At 37.3% G+C, this 23,045-nt stretch overlaps 1 protein-coding gene across 1 annotated transcript in view; it reads left to right on the top strand.

The window, feature by feature from the left end:
* Positions 1-23,045, top strand: part of UNC13C (unc-13 homolog C) — a gene marked incomplete at both ends in the record, with an annotated part of 469,864 nt that overhangs the window by 171,927 nt on the left and 274,892 nt on the right. Inside the window, 3 exons of the mRNA XM_080707444.1 lie at positions 4,378-4,547; positions 7,479-7,594; positions 9,177-9,340. Coding sequence (XP_080563570.1) covers positions 4,378-4,547; positions 7,479-7,594; positions 9,177-9,340 — 450 coding nt within the window. The remainder of the gene's footprint in view (positions 1-4,377; positions 4,548-7,478; positions 7,595-9,176; positions 9,341-23,045) is intronic.

Below are 23,045 nucleotides of genomic sequence, written 5' to 3'. Positions count from 1 at the left end.
ATTTGATAATCTATGCAGAAATTAGAGAGTAAAATTAATGTTATAAACATATTTAAATTTGTCATAATATTTATTTACTCTTCGTCTTCAAAAGCACGTGACTGAAGCAATATTTCAGACAAAAAGAAAATGGGATACTTAGGGTGACTTTGTGAGAATGAAAAGAGAGATTTACAACATGATTTATAACTTGAGATGACCCAAAATAACTAGGAATTTTCAAGCTTGATTCAGCAGTTTCTTGATAAATGAAGGTTTATGGCCAATTACTACAGAAAGACTGGGCACCACCTAGCCCATCTCTTAGGACATAAACACATCTACACAAGCCCATACTCGTGATCATTTTTATGGCCTCTTGTTTTCTGAGGACATTTATTTTTAAACTTCTTCTATCTTGCACCTTATGGCAAGAAATCATTTTTCCCTCAGAGGTAATTTTCGTTTTATCCTTAGCATTTGGAGAAGCAAATTGTTTTTTTTCATTTTCATTTGGTAGATATAGAAAACTCTTTTTTGAAAGGCAGTATAATTTTTCCTCTTCTCTGTACAAATAGTTTAAGCATGAATCTCATTAACGGTGTATGTAAGTAAATACGGCTTATTTAAGAATGTAGGCGAAATGGGTATAGTTTCTTGTGTATATAGGCTCATGAAAGAAATTGTGAAGAAATAGGCTTGGGAAATTAGGTGAGACTGTAGAATTTGGATGGTAAGTAATGCTCTGATATTCTTTTGTTTTTAAACAGAGGAGGAGAAATAAATTTGTAATCACAGATTCAGATTCCTACAGGGACAAGTAAATGAATGAGGCAGGGTAAGGAAAACACAGAGAGAAATGGAAACGGTACCAAAAAAGGGAAGAAATAACTCAGAAAAGAGTTATCTTGCATTGCCAAGGAATCATGTAAGCGCAATACAGTCAGAACTCCCAGTTTCTCCAGGGAGGCTGTAAATTTAAAAGTTTAAAAAATATTTTGAGGTTTAGATAACATAAAATCTAATTAGGGGTGTACAGTTTATTAAGTTTTGAGCAGTCATAGCTCTATGTAATCATCACCATAGAAAAGGTGATGGACATATTTATCACCTCCAAGACACTCCTTATGTTCCCCTGGGTCTTTTCATCTTGCATCTCTGATTCACTTTTTGAAACCATGAATTATTATAGCAAATGTTTTACTTCCTGTCTCCTCATTGCTGTAATCCCAAGATCTGACCACTTAAAGGAAGGAAGATGGTGGGGGGAGGAGAGAGGGGAGAGGGGAGAGGGAAGAGAGGGAGGGAGGGAGGGAGGGAGAAGAGAGAAGAAGAAGAAGAAGAAGAAGAAGAAGAAGAAGAAGAAGAAGAGGAGGAGGAGGAGGAGAAGGAGGAGGAGGGGGGAAGAGGAGGAGGAGGAGAAGAGTGGTAGAGGGGGAGAGAGAGGAGAGGGAAAGAAGAGAGAGAGAGAGAGAGAGAGAGAGAGAGAGAGAGCGAGCGAGAGCGAGCGCACAAGGCCTTGCTTTCACACCATGTAGGTGAGCAACAGAGAACACGAGGAGGAGAAATCACATACAATCTCCAAGGCTGCCCCTCCAGGAACCCACCTTCTCCAGCTCCACTCCACCAGCCTAGGCCAATACCCAGATAAGTCCATTATAATAAATTTAACCAAAAACCCATTGAAAGCAAAATCTAAATAACAGTTCCATTCACAGTGGCCTTAGAACAATACAATACTTAGTAAATATAAAAATATTTGCATTGACTCTTGCCACAGTGGATAAAACAACTATAAAAGAAAGAAGAGATGGTTGCCTAAAGAAAATTGGCCAATAAGCAATATTTATGTTTTGAGGGCTGTGATATTAGCTTCTGATCAGACTATAAAGAACCCAACTCAATAACTGAGACCCGTTTCTCTCTATATCCTTCAAGTGAGTTAGGATGATACTTCTGATTCTTGTCTGAGCAGCGCCTTTGTCCATTGTCAGCATTGAAGAATTTGTAGAGGACAGACTTTCTCCCTCCATCAGCTCTCAAGATTAAGGAACCCAAGTATGTGAGGTGGGGGCAATGAGTAGTAAAGGAAAAATAAAAATAGTAGATAGAAGGAGACAAATTGGAAAGGGAGGAGAAGCTATAGTTTTACATTCTTACCTTCAACTTACAAAGCCTGTGTTTTCTTAGGCAAAAATCCTCAGCACTTTTTATTATAATGGCACCTTTCCCCACCCGAGAGTCCCGAGATGCTTGGTAAACAAAGGACCCATAAGGAAGGTCTGGCACTTGGTCAAGTCAGGCACCACCATGGCCACTTAGGTCCTGAGGAAGTCCAGACCACCCCAGCTGTGTGCCCCTACCCATCCCTCACAGGGTCTCCTATAAAAGCAAAACTGTGGGACATAAAGCATTCTCTCCCTTTCAAGATGGCCTGCATTCTTCCATGCACATGTATCTTCTATTTTTCAAAATAAACCTGTTTTTATTTATAAAAAGATATGGCACTTGTGAATTAAAAACCAAAATACACACACACACACACACACACACACACACACACACACGTGCGCTAAGTTCAAGTTCAGAAAAGGAAAATGTATTCTTTTAATTTTGGAAGAAATAAAATATCATACTCAATACATACTTAACACTAGACCTCTCACAATGAAAACATATATAATTAGAAGTTTGAATCACTCTTTAAGAAGGGAATTATTTTTAATTAAAGGAAAACTACAAAGCAAATCTCTTAGCCTTAGAAGTACTTATTTTTTAATCAATAGTTTGTGCCATAAAATATTCTATTTTTTTGCTGAACAAAAGTTAATTACACAAACTGATAAATTAAACCAGACATTTAGCTAGCTGACTAATCAGATGCAAATGGTCTAATAGAGTAATAGTTACTGAGACTGCTTTCTCTTTCTAGTATACCTGACAGATTATTTTCTCCATAGATTATTTCCTCTTGCATGTAAAGAAACGTATCTTACTTTCAAATTATTTGCTGCAACAGCTTTAAATCCCTACAATGCAAGCATTCATATTTTATAAAAGACAAGGTTTTTGAAACAGTTTTGTTTGTTTGTGGTACCAGAGATTAAACATATGAACTATATACCCAGCCATTTTCATTTTTATTTTGAAGCAGGGTCTCCCTAAGTTAGTGAGGACCTTGCTAAATTACTGAGGCTGGTTTTGAACCCGTTATCTTTCTGTCTCGGCTTCTCAAGTACTGGGATTACTGGTATGCACTGCTCCATGCAGCTATGTAAGACATACTTTAAATAGTTAAGGACCTCTACTGATAATATAAAGTGTAAGAAATAATAACAGTTCATAAATTAAATTATTTCAGGTATTATTAAACAAAATTAACTTATTGGGTTTTTATAGGTTTTTTTTTTACTTGATTCATTTATCATTGCATTCCTGTTAACATTAAATTACAATTGTGGCTTAATCCAAAAGATGAGAGATGAGAGAGAGAGAGAGAGAGAGAGAGACAGAGAGAGAGAGAGAGAGAGAGATTTTACTTATTTTATTCAATAAGAATTCCAGATAGAGGCATTTTGAAATAGTATGATAATTCATTTATCCATCAATGTATATTCCAATTCCTGGGTTCCTGGGTATGCTGGCATTTTTTTTTTCAGTACTGGGGATGTAACCCAGGGGCATTGTACCTCTGGAAATACATCCCCAGCGCTATTTTGTAGTCTTTCTTTTTTTGAAACAGGGTCTCACCGAGTTGCTAAGGGCCTCACTAAGTAGCTGAGGCTGTTTGCGAACCCGATCCTCCTGTATCAGCCTCCCAAATGCTGGGATTACAAGCGTGCGCCACCACGCCTGGCATATAATGGCATTTTTACTGTACCAAACACTTGCACATAACTATGTTATCATTTTATATTCTGTGGAGTCCATTTTCTCAATGCTAATTGAAATAAAATTCTCATATACATGTGTATGTATTATGTAGTTATATGTTAGTTATATATAATAAACATGCATTTATACATTTATATATGTCATATGTTTTCTGATAAAGAATTTTATGAACATGGATATATTGTCCAAGATAACTGTTGCAAGTAGATTACATGACCTAAGTAAAAATACAGCAGGCAAAGACTTCTGGCCCACTCTAGCATAAAGGGCAGCACTGCACAGAATTTTCTCTTATTAACATTTATTTAGCTACTCAAACTCTTCTTTACCATACTTGCATTGAATCCCTACAACAGTCCATTGATGCAGTGTGTCAGTGGGAGACCTCATTTATAAAGCCATATTCTGTGCGTTTTTTGATTAGATTTACGCTGCGTTGCTGAAGTCAGAGGCTGTTCAGAGCAGTTTCTAGCGGCCGCTAACCGTGTTTGCATTTATTTCCAGTGAGTGCCATAACTCCACGGATCGGATCAAGGTCAGGGTGTGGGACGAAGATGACGACATTAAGTCCAGAGTCAAACAGCACTTCAAAAAGGAGTCAGATGACTTTCTGGGACAAACAATTGTAGAAGTCAGGACCCTGAGTGGAGAAATGGACGTCTGGTACAACTTAGGTGATTATCTTTATATATAAAATATGTTAAGTCAAATTCCAGAATAGTATGAGATTTCCTATAGGTAAAAATAACCAGTATTTTTCTAGCTCAGTCTGTTGGATTTTTAAATAGGTCAGTGCCATTGGCGACTAAAGGTGATATTTATTCAATGTTAGTGTTACTGAAAGATAGATGTAAATTTCAGGCGAAAGGAGAAAACTCAGTAAATTGTATGTCTTTTCAGAGGAAAGTATTATACCACTTTCAATTTTTAATTCGTAACTTATAGCTTCAAGAACATTTGCTCCATGTTTTGGGGGGAAAGAATCAACCTATGAGTTGGCGCTGTTTGGCTTTTTTCTTTGTGGAATTTTGGCAATAAAATACATTTTTTCAAATGCTGATATAACTGTAGGCTCTAACTAGTGAAGGTGAGCACGCATGCAGAGCACTGGAAGACTCTGAGAAGCAGAGTTTGAGAATATGTTCAATTGGCAAGATGTTCAAAGTGAAATTTTATCATGGAAACAAGCACTAAGTCAAGACAAGTTTTAATTTGACTTTTACCTGAATTGGATAATCATTTATAATCTTCAATGGCAATTTAATAACAGTAAAAATATATGGTGACTGCCAGGCGTGGTGGCGCATGCTTGTAATCCCCGCGCTTGGGAGGCAGAGACAGGAGGATCGCGCAGGTTCGAAACCAGCCTTGCTGGCTTAAGAGACCCTGTTTCCAAATAATAATATAAAATAGGTCTGGGAGTGTAGCCCAGAGGTAGAAGAGTTCCATCCCCAGTACCACCAAAAAAAATGTGTGTGTGTGTGTGTGTGTGTGTGTGTGTGTGTGTGTGTGTGTATGGTGACCTCAGTTTTATAAAAAATGTGATACAAAGATTCTTAATCATATCCTCCGAAACGTCCTAATTAAAATTTTGAGAGCCGACTGGTGATGAGTCAAATAGGAGTTGTCACAGTCCCAGGGTTACAAAGAACTGCTGCTTTTTAAAACCAACACCTTTCAAGTAGTATAATAGTTGACCAAGTCAAGGAAGAAGGCCCCATAAAATTAACAAAACTCTAAACCATGTGATTCAAAGAGAAAGATTTAACTTGTCTGATTACAAATTATTTAATCTATACCCGGAACTCATTACCAAAAACATTATAAGGAAATATTCTTCAAAAATTGATACTTTGTTATTGCTGTGTAGAGTAGAATTTTAAATCCAAGTTATAATGAGCGCTGCCTAGATCTTGTGTAAATTTTTTAAATAATTCTATCTATGAAATCAGATTATTAGGTGATGGTAAACTTGAGACCATTAACTTTGTACAATACTCACACGTTATATTTTAATGAAAGAGGTTTACCTGTGTATGCACGTTTTTTGGGGAATAGCTAGCATGACCTTGAGTTTAGGCAGTGAAATTGTGTCAGAATAGAAGTTTCTCAAAGTTGTTCTTTGGATGAATGTGCCGTTAGCAAAATCAGCCCTGCAGAATCCATGATGAAGCCGCCCTTCAGCCTGTGAGAGGAAAACACAACACTTCACCGTCTGTAATTCTTTGCCGGGTCTCCCTCATTCGCTCCTTGTGCTCAACTGCTGGTGTCCAACCTCCAGGAGGAAGGGGAAGAAGGAACGAAAAAGAGTGAAAGAGGGAGAGAAAAAGAGAAAGAAGGGACAGGTTTCATGTAAAATATCTCTGAATGACAAGTCCTCTGAAAGACCACATTTTCACTCTGCACAGTTTTTCTCCTTCCGCATCACTTAGAACTCATCCCACCGAACAAAGTAAGAATTGGCCCAAAGCCGTGCTTGCTCACGTGGAGGCTGCTTTTCCATGGATATGCTGGGTTAATGATAGTTACAAATAAAAACAAAAAAATCAGTAAAGCTTCCCTGGAGATCCTGAAAGAAGTAGGTAGAATAAAGGTCTGGGATTTGTATTCCTCTTAGCCCAACAAAGAACTTTAATATTTGTTGAAAATCAACCATTTCTCACCCTGTAGGGAAAAGTCTCATGATCCTGGCACTACTAGGAAAATAATCTTCACAACCGAAGAACTAGCAGTGAGGATGTCAGCAGGCATTGGACAACAGGAAGTTGCCTTCATGATTTAACTGTTTTTATAACATGGTTTAAAAATGTAGATGTGTTTAGAAAGAGGGCCAATTAAAGGAGACTTCATTTCTGTATCACTTTATACTTAAATCCTATCTTTTATTGTGAAATGGGTCAGCATGCCTCTGCATAATTCATCTGTGAAAAGGGTGTCAAACTTAGGTGCCCCACCTACAGTCACACCCTCGGAATTTTGTAACTGCTTTTATTTTTCTCAAATCTACTAATCAGTCAGATTGGACAAAAACACATACATTATTTTGGCTGAATTGATTATATATTATTCCATTCTAATAAGCAATTAACCCAACAGTTATAAATAAACACAGGTTATAAGCAGACTTGAGGTCTTATGAATCCCTAGCAGTGAAAACTGTTAACTTATTTTTTGTTGCTGTTAACCAGAGTTATGGAAATTGTTTTAAATACAGAAAAAAAGAGAAGAAACTGAGCAGTAATAACTTTTAAATAAAATAATTTCCTGGTTAATTTTATAATTCAGTTACCTTGCTTTTAATTGCCAAATAATTACATTGTATAAAATGATCAAGTACACAGATTTATACGGAATAGCAGTATCTGCCGATCAACTTTGTCTGTCTGAAATATCTATACATCGGTTTAGCTATTGCAGTGATGCCGCAGGCAAATATTTTAAGTTATATTTAAGAGAATTATGGCTATTTAACCAAACCCAACCTAGAAAAGTAGGTTTTAGCCACATAAGCCTCTTCTGGGCAAGCTTTTGAGAACTTAAGTGAGAAGCATGGTGTTGTTGAAAGATTGACAAGTTGCGTGTTTTTTTTTTTTATGCATTATCAGAGAAACGGACAGATAAGTCAGCGGTATCCGGGGCTATTAGACTGAAGATCAATGTAGAAATTAAAGGAGAAGAAAAGGTGGCTCCATATCACATACAGTATACGTGTCTGCATGAGGTGAGCCAACTGCATTTTATTAAGACGGAACCTAGAAAAGAACACGGTTTTCATTGGGGATGAGCTGGGTTTGTGGAGTTGTTTCTGGAGCCCTGACTCTGTACTGTAGATGGTGACAGGCCTCATGCGCTCAGTCTGAAGAGTTCTTTGCTCTAAGGTCAGAGAAAGCCCTGAGGCCGGCGTTAAAGGACACACTGAATCGTTCCTGTATGCCTTAGGAGAGATGCCCAGATCAGTCATCTCGGGCTTCTTGGATGCTCATGGTGTCATTTGAAGGCTTTCTTTGATGCAAATGATATTTGTCTCATATATCAAAACAAATGAGGTGACACTAAGGTATGCTCTATTTCCCACATTCAAAGAGATAAAGGGGGATTACTAAGAGAGAAAAAGACATTGGGAAAGCAGCTTTGCTTTGCTATATGTTACTTCTTCTAAATGCAATGATAAAAATGCACACCTACAAATATGATACAAATAAAACATATTTGCAGCCCATTTTTCTAAAGAAAAAATGAGAAATAGCCTTTATGTCATTTACATAGTATATAGTAATTATCCATAGGACATAAGCTTAATTTTTTTTACTACAATTGTCAGTGATATCATATCTTCAAGAAAGGTGGTTCAAAACTGGGATCTTCCTCACACACCTATAATCCCAGTAACTGGGAAGCTAAGACAGGAGGATCACAAGTTTGAGGCCAGCCTCAGCAATTTATTCAAATACTCAGCAACTTGTTTTAAAATTTTAAAACAGGCCTAGTGGTGTATCTCAGAGATAGAATGCCCCAGGAAGGAAGGAGGAAAGAAGGAAAAGAAGGAAGAAAGTGAGGAAGGGAGGAGAGAGGGAAAGAAAGATATGGTTCAGTTTTCAGATCAATAAAATAAGTCCTTTTAACTGGTATTATAGGGCCTTCTGGCCTTAAGGTACAGGGAGAGAAGCTTTGGGATCGGAGGAACAGCATGATGCTTTATTTACCAAAGTTTTCTATACATTCAAGAGCCAGAAAGACATGAAATTAGTGAAAAGTTTCTTCAGCGGATCCAGGATGCTCCCATACGGCAGCTCCCAAGCTTGTTAGAAGCAAATAGAAGTGAGGTAGTGATATTTGTCTTTATAAAATTCTCAGACATTCATTTTAAACCTGATTTCATTTTGCCCTGACTCTACCATTTATAGCTAAATTCTGTTGGTATCATTTACGTAACTAAATTGTGTATTAATGTAGACAAAATCACCTAGGGCACTATAATTGATTCATGGTCCATGAATGCAAACTACATTTTATCTTAAAGAAATGTTTACATGCAAAAACTTTTACTTCTATCTGAAATAGCCCGGTGTGTGCAAAACATTTGAGTGATTGCTTCTGAATAGCTATAAACAGAAGTAAAGTCAGATTATACATAACAAATGAAGTGAGTTACAATTAAAAAACAAAGATATTCTTCTTGCTTTTAGTTGCTGATGAAACATTAAAAGTTATGAAAGAAAATTATATTTTACTGAAAGTTATAGTTATGTATTTCTAGCCTATTTTGAGAAATCACTGAACAAATGAAAACCATTTGCTTTTAGAATCTGTTTCATTACTTAACTGAAGTGAAATCTAATGGTGGAGTGAAAATTCCAGAGGTCAAAGGGGATGAAGCCTGGAAGGTTTTCTTTGATGACGCACCACAAGAAATAGTGGATGAATTCGCCATACGTTATGGGATTGAATCCATTTATCAAGCCATGACGTAAGTACTATGGAACACTTAGTCAAAAATCTCTTGTAATCTAAAGAAAAAAAAAAAAGAGCATTAATCTCACTTCTAATTCAAATGAAACTATGACTAAAAAATAATTACATTTTATTGTGCATATTTGATACTGATGGTTAAGGGTTCTGTTTTCAAAGAATTAGCAGCACTTGAAAACTTAGAAATGCAAATTCTCCAGTCAGACATAGTGGTGGTATATGCTTGTAATTCCAGCATTTGAGAGGCTGAGACAGTAGGATCACAGGTTCGAGGACAGCCTCAGCCACTTAGTGAGGACCTCAAAACTTAGACCCTGCTTCAAAATAAAGAATAAAAATAAAATAGGGCTGCGGATGTAGCTCAGAAGTAGAATGCCCCTGGGTTCAATACCTGGTACCACACACAAACCAAAAAAGAAAGAAAGAAAGAAAGAAAGAAAGAAAGAAAGAAAGAAAGAAAGAAAGAAAGAAAGAAAGAAAGAAAGAAATTCAAATTCTCCACCCACCCAAGACTTATCAAATTAGCAATCTGGTTAACTACCTTTTCAGGTGATTCTCATATACTCTAAAGTTTTGGGATTAACACCCTGTTTGATAGCAGAAGAAACTAAAGCCCTTTATCCAGGGTTACCCAGCTGATTGGTGTCAGAAGTATACCCAGAACCATTTAGTGTCTTATTTCCAGTATGACACTATATATATATACCATTCAATATTTATGTCAGTGCTGTTATTTCAGTAAAATAAAGATTTATTGAGTACGTATAGAACCCAAACCCTGCAGTAAATGAGGTAATGCAGAATTGATTTATACAGGTAACTAAACTTCACTAAGGGGTTCAGTCAGGACTTAGAAGTAGGTGATTACTTGACCATTCCTTACATTTTGAGACTTGGTGTAAGTTTGTAAGTGCATTTGATCACATATATACAATGCATAATATGTAATTTACTTATGGAGTATATTAGATTGTTTTCTTTGGTATTAATAGTAGGGACATACTGGGCCCAGATGATCAATATAGCCCATCTTAATGATGGATGTGAATTAGATCAAAATCAGGGTTCTTCTTCAAAGTTAATCACTAGTTTTAATTCCAGAAGAACAATGACTTGAAAATTAGTTTTAAAATTAGTTAAAAATAGAGAAATTGTGTTTTTTCAGCATATAAAATGCCCATATGCTAAAGTTATCCAGATTTTCTGACATCAAAGAGCCCTTACAGGTCCCGTGCGGGTCTCTCTTCTAAGCCCGAAAGCCCTGTTATTGGATCCTGGACTGTGGGCATCATCCGTATGTTTGCTGGAATCAAGTCACAGACGTTCACTTTCCAAGTCACCTGCCTTGTAAAGCTGACATGTAAGGGAGGCTGTGATTATCCCATCTGTTTCGTCTCATCCAAAAGCTATAACTCAGCAGAACACCTAGCTCAAAATTCAAGCAAAGTTAAAAAGCAACTACGGTTAAAAGTATAAACTAAATTCAATGTTCTGTCCAAGGAGACTTGGGTTTAAAAAATTAAAACAACCTGCATCTGGAAAGAGTCTCAGTAAAAGAAAGGTCAAGCTGAATTTATCCCAACTATGTGCGCTAATGTCTGATTCCTTTATTTTTTCTATCATCTAATAAGAATTGTGTTATAGTAAGTAGCTGGCAAGAAAATTAGGTCTTATTGTATGTACAAAGTTCAGGCTTGACAAATCCCCTGATAAGACTAAATAATATTCTAAGATAAGTTGGAAAAAAAGTTCTGTAAGTACCAGATAGAAATATTTGTGGTTCTTCCATTTTCTTGCAAATGATATAATTCTATTTTTCTTTATTGCTGAGTAGGATTCCACTGTGTGAATTTCCGATAATTTTGCAATAAAATGGAAAGACCTGGAGAACATTGTGTTAGGTGAGATTAGCCAGTCACAGAGAGTGAAGGGTCACATATTTTCTTTAATATGTGCAGGATAGGGAGTAATTGGGATACAAGAGAGACTCCAGATGATGAGGAGAAACCTCGGGGAGCAAGGGAGGAGATATAGGGTAGGGGTAAAGGAAGACTTAGGTTCATTAATAGGAAAACTACTATCAACTATGTGTATTCATGTGAATATATGCCAGCATCAATCTGGGTACTCCATATTGGGAGGGAGGGAGGGAAATGGGGAGGGGGTACCAAGAACGTGTGCATCTATATCATGGTCAACATGATTTACATTATGACGTGGGACTATAATGCACCAATAAAAACACAAAAATTGAATACTTTGTGGACTCTATTGTCTCTGTCACAATTGTTCAACTTTGCAAGTCCTGATTGAGAACAATCATATACATAATTAAACAAATAGGCAAGTCCGTGTCTAATAAAACTTTCTTTTTTAAAATTTTTATTGGTGCATTGTAGTCATATATCTTAATGGAATAAAAGATGGTGGAGATATCCACCCACACATCACCCAATTAGCCCTTACCCAGTCCCCACCGCATTCCTCCCCAGCCCTCCTTCCCATGCTTGGCTTAGTGATTGACCTTGATATGTTTGTTTAAGTACATCATGTACTTTAGAGAGTTTCCCTCTTCCCCCTCCCATCCCCTCAGTAAGGTGCCTTATTTGCTCCTCTGTAGGGTCTCCTTCTTCATCTAGAGTTCCTCCTGTTACCCTTTTCTCCCTAACTTTTGCCTATTAAAGAAAGAATCCAATTTCTTCTTTTTTGTGACTAACTAATCTCACTTAGCATAATGTCCTCCAGTTATATCCATTTTTCTATAAATGATGTAATTTTGTTCTTCTTTATGGCTGAGTAAAATTCCATTGTGTACATATCCCACAGTTCTGTAGTCCATTCATCTGTTGATGGACATCTTGGCTGGTTCCATATTTTGGCAATGTTGAATTGTGCAGCTATGAACATAAATATGCATCCATTTGTTTGGTAGTTTGGTTTCCTTTCTTAAAACTTTCTTTTAATGAACAAAAACTGTGGTCAAGATTTGTATTTAGGGCCATAGAGAGTTTAAAAAATTGTCTAAGGAGTTGAAAGCAAGGTAGATAGAGGTAAGAACAAAGGGCTCTGTGAATTTTCTTATTTTTGTGATAATTTCATGTATATAGTTCAGTGATAACCTAATGTGGTAGATTATATCTGCTTATGGTTTTACATTTGATTTGTAACTGACATTTTCTTTATTATGCATTTTAGCATTGAGTACTGATCAAGAAAGGTATAATATTCCCTCATCTTTGCAAAACTTTGGACAGGCTTATGTCTTTGGGCCAGCTCTTGCAGATTCTAGTTGGCCCGGACCTCCTTTTATTTGAGCATTTATTTTAGAAAACTTGTGCTTAAAAATGCATTCTCTAACTCCTTGAGATACTTTTTTTTTGCAGTATCAGAGATGAAACCCAGTGGAATTCTACCTCTAAGCTACATCCCCGGCCCTATTTTTTATTTTTTATTTTGAAAAAGGGTCTTACTAAGTGGCAGAGGTCTCACTAAGTAGCAGAGGCTGGCCTAGAACCTGTGATTTTCCTGTCACAGCCTCCCAAGTACTGGGATTACAAGCATGCACCACCACAGCCAGCTATGAGATGTACACTTGTCAAAAAAAGAAATTACCTATTGCAATGGTCTTTAAAATTTTTATAACTACTTCCTCTGGTTTAAGTTTTGTTTAAAATATATAAAATTTGCCATTTTCTTATCAGAAGGAAAAAATTTCTTTTGCTTGACAATATGATAATTTAAAAAAAAAAATAGACCTTTATGGGTACATTGCAGTCTCACATCATAATATAGTTCAGAGTGCTAAGGACATATATTTACATTGCCCTTGGTGAGCTTCATTTCAACCTCACTCCCTCCAAGTTTCTCTCTTCTGTATCCATGGTATTGAGAATGGCATTGATGATTCCATGTATGTACATAACTTCAGTGGAAGTGTTTCCTTCGCTGATTCTCCATCCCCTAGATTTTCGTTTTGTCGATCTTCCCCATCATCACTCCACTGGAGTTTCTCTTCCATGATCTACAAGTCTCTCTTGTGTCTTGATTACTGCCTAGCTTCCACATATGAGAAAAAGCATATGACCCTTCAGTGATTGGCCAATTTCACTTCATGTAATGTTCTCCAGGAATGTCCATTTTTCTGCAAATGAAATAATTTTGTTTTTCTTTATTGCTGAGTAGAATTACATTGTGTCTCTATCCATTTTGTAGTCCATTCATCTATTGATAGACACCTAGGTTGGTTCTATGATTTTCTCACTGTGAATTGTGCTGCTATAAACATGGATGTGCATGTGGAAAAATACCCAGGAGTAATATAACTAGATCATATGGTAGGTCCATTCCCAGCTGTTTGAGGAAAATCCAATACTGATCTCCATAGTGGCTGCACTCATTTGTAATCCAGTGTGGAAGAGTTTCTATTTCCCCACATTCTCGCCAACTTGTATTGTTTTTCACTTTCTTATGATTGCAATTCTAGTTGGGGTTAGACAGAATCTCAGTGTAGTTTTGATTTGCATCTCTCTGATTGCTAGTAATGTTGAACATTATTTTTATACATGTACTTGCCTTTTGTATTTCTTCTTTTGAAAAGTGTCCATTTAGGCCAATTGCCTATTTTTTAATTGGATTATTAGGTTTTTTTAGTGCTGTCTTTTAAGTTCTTTATATATTCTGGATATTAATCCTCTACCAACAGAGTTGCTAGCAATGATCTTCTCCCAATCCATAGGATCTCTTAGACTCTTGATGGTTTCCTTTGATGAAAATAACCTTTTTGATTTAATGCCATTTGATTTATTCATTCTTATTTTAATTTGTTGAGCTTCTGAAGTGTAATTGAGAAAGTCTGTACCAGTGACTATATGTTGAACTGTTGGTCCTATGCGCTCCTCTAGTAATTTCAAGATCTCTGGTCTAATTTTCAGGTCTTTGATCCATTTTGAGTTGACACTTGTGTAAAGCAAGATTTGGGTTTTAATTGCATTTTTCTACAAATGGATAAGCAGCTTTCCTAACACTAGTTTTTGAAAAGGCTGCTTTTTCTCCAGCATATGTTTTTGGCATTTTTTTCAAAAATTAAACCAGTATAAGTGTGTGGGCTTGTTTCTGTTTCATATATTCTGTGCTATTGGTGTGTGTTTGTGTGTGTATGTGAGTGTGTGCACATGCATGTGCATGCTAATACTGTTTTTATTACTAGAGTGCTGTAGTATAACTTAAAGTTAGGAACGTGATGCCTTCTTCATTATTCTTATCACTGAGAATTGTTCTGGAACCAATATAATTCTGGCCATTTTTTCATATAAATTTTCAGACTGATTTTTCTAGCTCAGTGAAGAATGACATTTGTACTTTAATAGGGACTACTTTGTATCTGTAGATTACTTTTGCAGAATGATTATTTTTATATTTATTCTGTCTATCCAAAAACATGGATGATCTTTCCCTATTCCAAGATCTTCAATTTTTCCTTTAGTGTATTATAATTTTCATTGTAGAGGCCTTTTACCTCCTTGTTTATATTTATTCTTAGGTATTGTCTCAGTCAACATTTCCTCTGCTATAATCTCAGAATGACTGACCACACAACTTAGAGAAAAAAAAATTTATGTGCTCACAGATTTTTGGAGGTTCTGGGTTCAATACATACGAGGCCAGGATCTGGAACTCAGAGCACAGCATCAGGAAGGAGAGAGAATAGAGCAGGACTCTCCTCGCACCATGGAAACAGGAAGCAGAAGGCTTCCATCAGCAGCTCAGAAGAATGTGTATTCAGTTGTTGTTGGATGGAATAGTCTGTATATAGTCTGTAATGGCCTAGTAGCCATTTGGTTTATAGTATTCTTTAGGCCAGTAGGGTCTACTGATTTTTTTCTGGAAGATTGATCTAGTTATGTGAGAAATATGATGAAGTATCCTAATATTGTTGCTTTGGGGTCTGAATCTTACGTCTCAAAGATTTTATGTTATACAAGTGGTCATTGCTGTATTTGGGGAATAAATGTTTGCTATCATTTTATCTTCTTGTTGGATTATGTTTTCAGCCAGTAAGGAATGTCCTACTTTATTTCTTCTGGTAAATTTAGCTTAAGGTCTGTTTTGGCTATTATGAGAGTTGCTACTCTGTTTACTTTTGGTCTCCATTTGCATGGAATTTTTTTTTCACCCTTTCTCCTTTAGCCTATGAAAAAATACTAAGATGGTATAGGTATCTATTTCACAATTAATGTTGTATTTAAGTGTTTTAACATATAGTAAATAGATCATTTCTAGTAACTTGAAAATATTTCTAATACTAGGCTGTATTAATTAAAGGTTGAAATATACCTTTTAGGCATTGTTTTGGTCATACTTACAAAATAATATTTCTGCAATTAAATTATAACTTGATTGCTAACCTATTGTTGTCTGATAACTCAACCAGAAAAGGTAAATTCATGAATAAACTTGTCTTTGATTTTAAACTTGCTGACTAAGAAATCAATAGTTTCTTTTCTATTTTGAAAACTTACTTTAAGGAAGCAAAAACAAAAAACAAAAATTATAAAATCAACCAACCAACCACAACAATTACCAACAAAATTATATAACTAAGTCTTTCATTTTAATCTTATAATCACCTCCTCTTAATTTTTAAAAGCACAGAATTGGGGAACTCTGCTTCAAGGAAGAAAAGATACTCTATCTGGTTAGTAAAATTGCTTACAAGTTTGGGAAAGGACAAAATGTTTCAGTTTTTGTGAATTTTTCTAGATACACCATTTGAACAAAAACAGAGCTTAAAGTGCATTCTCTTTGGGTACTTAAAGACTCAATATCCTACTCATATCCCCAGGTAACTTCATAATATCCCTCTTCTTAGACATTGCTTGGTCTCTTGGAAGTGCATTCTCATATCTTTGAAGATGGGTTTGGAGTAGAAATAAATATGGGGAAGGGTTTATTAAAGCAGAGAGTCTGATAGGGCATTATTAAATTTTTCTCTTGTGTATCTCTCATTGTAGAAGGAACTGAATCTGTTGTGCTGGTAAATAACTTGAAAATTAAGACTCAACATTCCAGTTCTCCAGGGTACATCCTACTCAGTATAAAAGCATGCCCCTTTCACCACAGACTCTTTTATCTCTGGGTGCAGCATACTAATCCTATCTATTGCATAAAAATGTATTCATTTTTCTAGAGCATTCATGAGAAAGATGGGATTATACTTTTTTTGGCTTAATAAATATCCAGTTTTCCCAGAACATTTATTGAAAAGACTATCTTCTTTCATTTTCTTTTTTTTTAATTTCATTTTTTTGGTGCACTGTATTCATACATCATAGTGGGATACAAACTTTTGTAGACATACATGCGCACATCGCCCAGTCAGCCCCCACCCGATCCCCACCCCATTCTCTCCCCATCCCTCCCTCCCATGCTTGGCTTAGTGGTTGACATCTAGTATTATAGCAATTTATCCAAAATTAAAAATGATAATCTCACATAACAGTTTCATTTGTCTGATACCAAGCTTTTGATGATTTAAAGATAACATTTCAATATTTCTTTTTGCTTTCTTTCTTACCAGAGCATATTTTTTTCTGTTTTTATTAGGTGAAACTACAATATATTTATATATTTATTTTTCAGAAAAAAATCTATCCTAATATGGAATATGAATTCTAGATACCCAAAACGATCTTGAAAAAGAACAAAGCTAGCAGATATATATTTTCTGATTTCAAACCATATAAAGCTACAATAATTGAAACAGTGTAGTACTGTTCTAAAGGCAGATATATAAACCATTGGAGTTAAATACAAGCCTAGAGCTAAATTCTTCCCTATATTGTCAAGTTATTTTTGACAAGGTTTCCACGAACATTTGGTGGTGGAAATAATAATCTTTTAACTAAATATTGTTGAAAAATAATAATTACATGGAAAAGAATAAAATTGGACCCTTACCTAATCCCACATACAAGTATTAACTCAAAATAGATAAAAGACCTAAATATAAATCTTAAGACTATAAACTTTTAGAAGAAAATCTGGGTCATAAAACCTCACAACATTGAAATTGGCAGTGATTTCTTGGATATGATTTCAATGGCACCGGCAACAGAAGAATATACAAACTCCCTAAAAAATAAAAAAAATATTGTATATCCAAAGACAATGTAAACAGAGTTAAAAGTTACTAATAGAATTGGATAAAATATTTCCAAATGCTATATCTGAAGGTATATTAATATTCCAACTAGAAATCCTAAAAATTAACAACAATAAAGGCAAACAATACAATTTAGAGATAGGTAAAAGACTAACATAAATAATGAATCTCCACAGATAACCAATCTTAGTTGTCTGTTGGATGGAAAATCTTGTTTCTCTGGTTCTGGTGAGTGTTACCTATTTCTTCTTTGTAGTTAATCTCTTTGAGTATTTTCTCTAGCGCTGGTTTTGAAGACATAAATTCCTTCAGTTTCTGTTTGTCATGGAAGCTTCTTATTTCTCCATCTAATTTGATAGAAAGTTTTGCTGGATAGGAAATTTTTGGCTGGAAGTTGTTTTCTTTCAGAGTTTGGAATATGTTACTCTAAGCCCTTCTGGCTCTCATGACTTGGTTTAGGAAGTCTGGAGTGATTCTAATTGGTTTGCCTCTGAATGTCACTTGGCCCTTTGTTTTTGTTGCCTTTAAGATTCTCTTCTTGGATTCCACATTGGTCATTTTGACAATTATGTGGCGTGGGGATCCTCTTCTCTGATCCTGTCTAAAGGGAGTTCTATAAGTTTCCTGGATCTGTGTATCAAGCTCTTGCTCTATGTTTGGAAAATTTTCTGCTATTACTTCCTTGAAGAGATTGTTGATCCCTTTGGTTTCACTTTCTTTTCCCTCCTCTATTCCAATTATTCTTAGGTTAGCTCTCTTAAGATGGGCCCATATTTCTTCAATGTCAGATTCCTGCTGTTGGATATTTTTTTCTAGATTAGAAAGTATGCGTTCATTTTTGGATTGCTCATCTTCTAAGAGCGAGATTCTGTTCTCCATGTGGTCTAATCGGTTGTTTGTGTTTTGAATTGAGGCCTTTACTTCATTAATTGCATCCTTTATCTCTTTTTGGCTCTCTCTGAGTTCTTTTCGAAGCACCTCTATTATTTCTACAGTTATTTTCCTGATTTGATCTTCTAGAAATCTCTGATTTTCTGTTTTATCGGGTTCTGATGTTGTGGGGTTGTGCACATTCATTACTCCAGTGTTATTCCTCTTTCCCATAATTTCGGAGGTTTGTGCCTTCTCTGGGTTCTTCCCTTGGCTCACTATGGCTTCACTTAAGGTGCTCTGGATCTCGAGTCTGTATTATCTCAGACCCCACTACTCCTTTACTGGGTTGTATCACAGAGTCTCTGACCCAGGGAGTCGATAGAGGCTGCTTTAAACTATGGGGTGTGCCAGGTTGCACGTTCTCCTATGGTGTGATATCTCTGCCACCACCACTCCCTCACTGGGTCAAGTCCCAGGAGGTACAGTACTGGGACTTCTCCTCTGTGGCCCGCAATCTGACTCACTGTTCTTGAGTACGCAGATGTAGCTGTACTGGACTCGGTGAATTCACTGCTGCTGCCGCCACCGGTGGCAATATGGCGCCGCTGCCATGCCCTCGGCCGTGAGGCTGGCGTATTTTTTCTTCTCTGGTTTTGATTTCCACTCTGAATCCCTGCAGCGTGTGCTGAGCTCAGCCACTGGGAGCTTTAAATGCTCTCTGCGCCGAAAGATCCCGCCTGGCTGTTCCACAGCGGCTCACCTCGGCTTGCTGTAGCCGTCTGTTGAGTTCACCTCTGCCGCCGGCAGTATGGCGCTGCTGCCGTGTCTTCGGGCGTGTGTGTCTCCTCTGTGGCCCTGAGCTCTGTTCTCAGTCCGCTTTCTCTCTGGAGCCTGGTGGTTTTTTGTTTTTCTGGTGATGGTGTTTTCTGGCTATGAAAGGTGCTGGTTTTGTGGTAATGGAGATTGGTTGTTAGCGGGGCTCTTAAGCCCCACTTTTCTCTGTCGCCATCTTCCCGGAAGTCCTCTTCTTTCATTTTCTGTATTTGGCACTTTTGTGAAAACTTGGTTAGCTGTTGATGTGTATATTTATCTCTGGCCTCTCTATTCTGCTTTATTTATCTATTTATCTGTTTTATGCCCACACCATTTTTTGTTATTCACAATTGAAACATCATTTTTTGAGAGGTGCTATTCTAACTTTTCATGTGAAACTAAAATTCTGTTTGTTACGTTCTTTTGACACTAACCCTATTTACTTGCAAAAGTGAAGTCAACTGTTTTTAACACTACTACTCTTGCTTTTAATCATGCCTTTGGTGGAGAATGTTAAATGTGTCTCGAGAATTCAGTAGTGCTTTCTGATCTAGTTTTTTTCAAGGGGTACTTTTCGAAAAGGTATTTTGTAGCAGGGATCCATTCCATCATTTTAAATTGCTGGTTGTACTGTTAATCCTGTTTATACTTTTAGAGTAACTTAAATGACATTGGGACTGTAGCTCTTAAAAGAAAATAATTTTTAAAAGAAATTGTTAGAAGCAAGAAAAACTGCTTTGGCTGAAACTACACAAAAACAGGGAACATACATCAACTCAGATGAGTAGAGCATCTAAGATAAGAACTCCAAAGAGAGCAAAGACTGCCTCAGGTTGACTCCACCTCAACAGTGGATTTGGTTTGGTCTGTTTGGACATGCGCGCGCGCTCTCTCTCTCTCTCTCTCTCTCTCTCTCTCTCTCTCTCTCTCTTTCTCTTTAATTATTATAAAAACTTGCCTCCAGTAGAACCAATACTTATTGGTACTAAGTGATACATAGCCATGCATGCTGGTACAAACCTGTAATCCTAAGTACTTGAGAGAAGACCGGAGCATCACAGGTTCAAGGCCAGCATCAGCACCTTAGTGAGGGCTTCTGAAATTTAGTGAGACCCTATTTCAAAAATTAAAAATAAAAAAGATATACAAAGACACAGTAATACTGTGGGCAGCTTCTTGCATCTTGACCCCAGCACCCAGAGGTCTCTAAAGGTCACCTACGCTGGGAGCTCCAGGGTTTTATGAACACAGTGATGGGGCTGAGTGAAAGACTAAAGCCATGTGGCATCGGTCTATGAGGACACCAACTGCCCGGGCTGATGGCTTCAGGATGAGATGGCTTTCTGCTACACCCAAGCTCCGCAGAAGACGGTTTCCTAGATCCTCAACACTCTAGGTGGTCAAGCTCGAAGACTTCCCCATAAAATATCCACTGAATTTGGTGTTGGCTACATGATTTGACTCACAGATGACCACGTGGTGGCCAGCGTGGATTCCATTGGGAACCTGATGGTGTCGCTGCCTGTCAAGACCCACGGGAAAGAATACCCCTTGAACAGAGCCCTAATTGGTAGCAAAGGGAGACTTCCTCTGTGCCCAGCAGGTGCAGGTGCCAGTGGAGCCCTTCTCTGACTGGCTGATGACTGGCCACGCAGATGACTTCATGTGCTCTGTCCCTATGTACAGCCAGAGAGAGGACGAGAAGGACTTCTGACTGTTGTGGCCAACCCCAGTTCCTGTTATAAGCTGTTTGAAGAGAAACAGAAGGAGGGCTATGAGGAGACAAGTATGTTTGAAAAGGTCAGAGCAGAGGAGCTGCTTTCTAAAGGAAGGTTGACCCAAACCATTGATGAACTTCTCATTGATGAGAGATTGGAGAAGGAGAATAACTAGGTGGAAAGGTACATCCACCTGAGCAGAGCCATCCTCACAGGGAGCCACCTGTCGGAGAAGGACATCATCAGTCTTCCCCGGTTCCTCCAGCTGGAGAAGCTGACCAACATCCCTTCTGACCAGGAGACCCCCAAACTCTTGCCAGGCTGTACTTCCCCAATATGCTATGGATGACTCTGATGGGCAAGAATCTGGGGACCCCAAAGCAAGGGCACAGAGGTCTCCATCATCCATCATTGAAGCAGAGCTTCCTGGAAGAAAACATACACGACCTGCTAGAACCCCTGGGCCTCCAAGTGCACCTTCATTGATGACTTGGGCTGCTACTTGATGGATATTGGAGACTTCTGTGCTTGCACCAACAACCACCATGTGCCCTTTGCCTTCAAGTGCTGGAAATTGAACCCTAAGCCCAGGCCCAGGAGCCGCCAGCTGCCACAGAATCAATGGCCACTATGCTGCATAGTGCGGGCTGGAGGCTCAAACAACACCCCTTCCTTTCCCTGCCCATCCCTCTCTCTGACCCAGTGTGTGCCATGTGCCACAGCCTAGTCCCTTTACAGGAAGAAGAGGAGATGCAGAAACTATCCTTGGCTAAGAAATTATTTCTAAGTAGCCAATAAAGCTCTAGCCAAAAAAAAAAAAAATAATAATAATAATAAGAGTGAAGCTTGGAAATAGAATGCCTCTGGTTCCATCTCCAGGACAAAAAACAGAGAAAAAGGTAAAAGAAGAAACTGTTGCTGGACAACTCCAACGTGTTACCTATATTCAAAAATTCATAGTATGTTAGAATATGTAAAGACTGTATCTTCTAATAGTCTTTTCATTTTGTAGGAGAAAAAAGTCAAGGAGTGAAAAAGTTACTTTTCTAAGTTCATAAAAGAGGGCTAAAGTCAGGATGAAGAATCTTTTGCCAAGGTGCCTTTAACTATAAACTGGCCACCAGACTCAATGGATCCCACCTGCAGAACACAACAAAACAAAACCATATCGACTGTCTCTTGACAGCTTCCAATAACTACTAACCCCAATTAGTACTTCTTCTTCTTTAAAACTTGTCTTCTTTTGTGGTTTCCATTCTATCATTTAAAAATGTATGCTTTGGCCGGGCATGGTGGCGCACACTTGTAATCCTCGCCCTTGGGAGGTGGAGACAGGAGGATCACGCAGGTTCAAAGCCAGCCACACTGGCTTAAGAGACCCTGTTTCCAAATAAAAAAGTGTAAAATAGGTTTGGGAGTGTAGCCCAGAGGTAGAAGGGCTTACAGGAACCCCAGTACCACCAAAAAAAAAAGTATGCTTTGATGCAGACTGCTAATTTTATTATATAAACTGCCTAGTTATTTATTATTCAGAACTATAAGCTAATTTATAAAGGCTTCAATGTCGGCTATTATTTTGATACTAAGAGATATGCTCCTGGGCACAGTTTTTAGTAAAAAGACTGTGTGTGTGTGTGTGTGTGTGTGTGTGTGTGTGTGTGTGTGTGTGTGTGTTTACTAGACTGGGAAAAGATTATGTTTATTAGAGTGACCTCAAAATTCTATTTCTTTCAGTGTTTTTTAAATCAAAGTCAAATGCTCAAACATTTCATCGTAATATTGTAATTGTTTATTTAGATACCCAGTCACTCGTTATTTCTAAGAAGAGCATTTTATTTAAGTTTAAGAGATAGCAGCTACCTTTCAAGTATGTACCTGTGATCTTTAGGTGTATTGAGAAGTGCTCAATTTAATTTGAACCAATTTTAGGAGAGCCATACTAAGGATTTTGACCTATTTACCTTTTCCTCTATTACCATAGAACAAACGTTTTTCAGGATAATCAATTGATTGAAAAAAAGAAAAGTACCATGGCAATTGATACCAATATAAAAACCGAATGGGAGAAAAGTTATCAATAAGACAGATGTCGAGTTTGTCTTTTTTGCCTTGAATTTCACATCTTACCCACTCTCATA

The sequence above is a fragment of the Muscardinus avellanarius genome (assembly GCF_963383645.1).
Source record: "Muscardinus avellanarius genome assembly, chromosome: 12".
NCBI lineage: Eukaryota > Metazoa > Chordata > Mammalia > Rodentia > Gliridae > Muscardinus > Muscardinus avellanarius.
The sequence above is the reverse complement of the archived record's forward strand: the minus strand, read 5'-3'. Positions and strand labels throughout refer to the sequence as shown.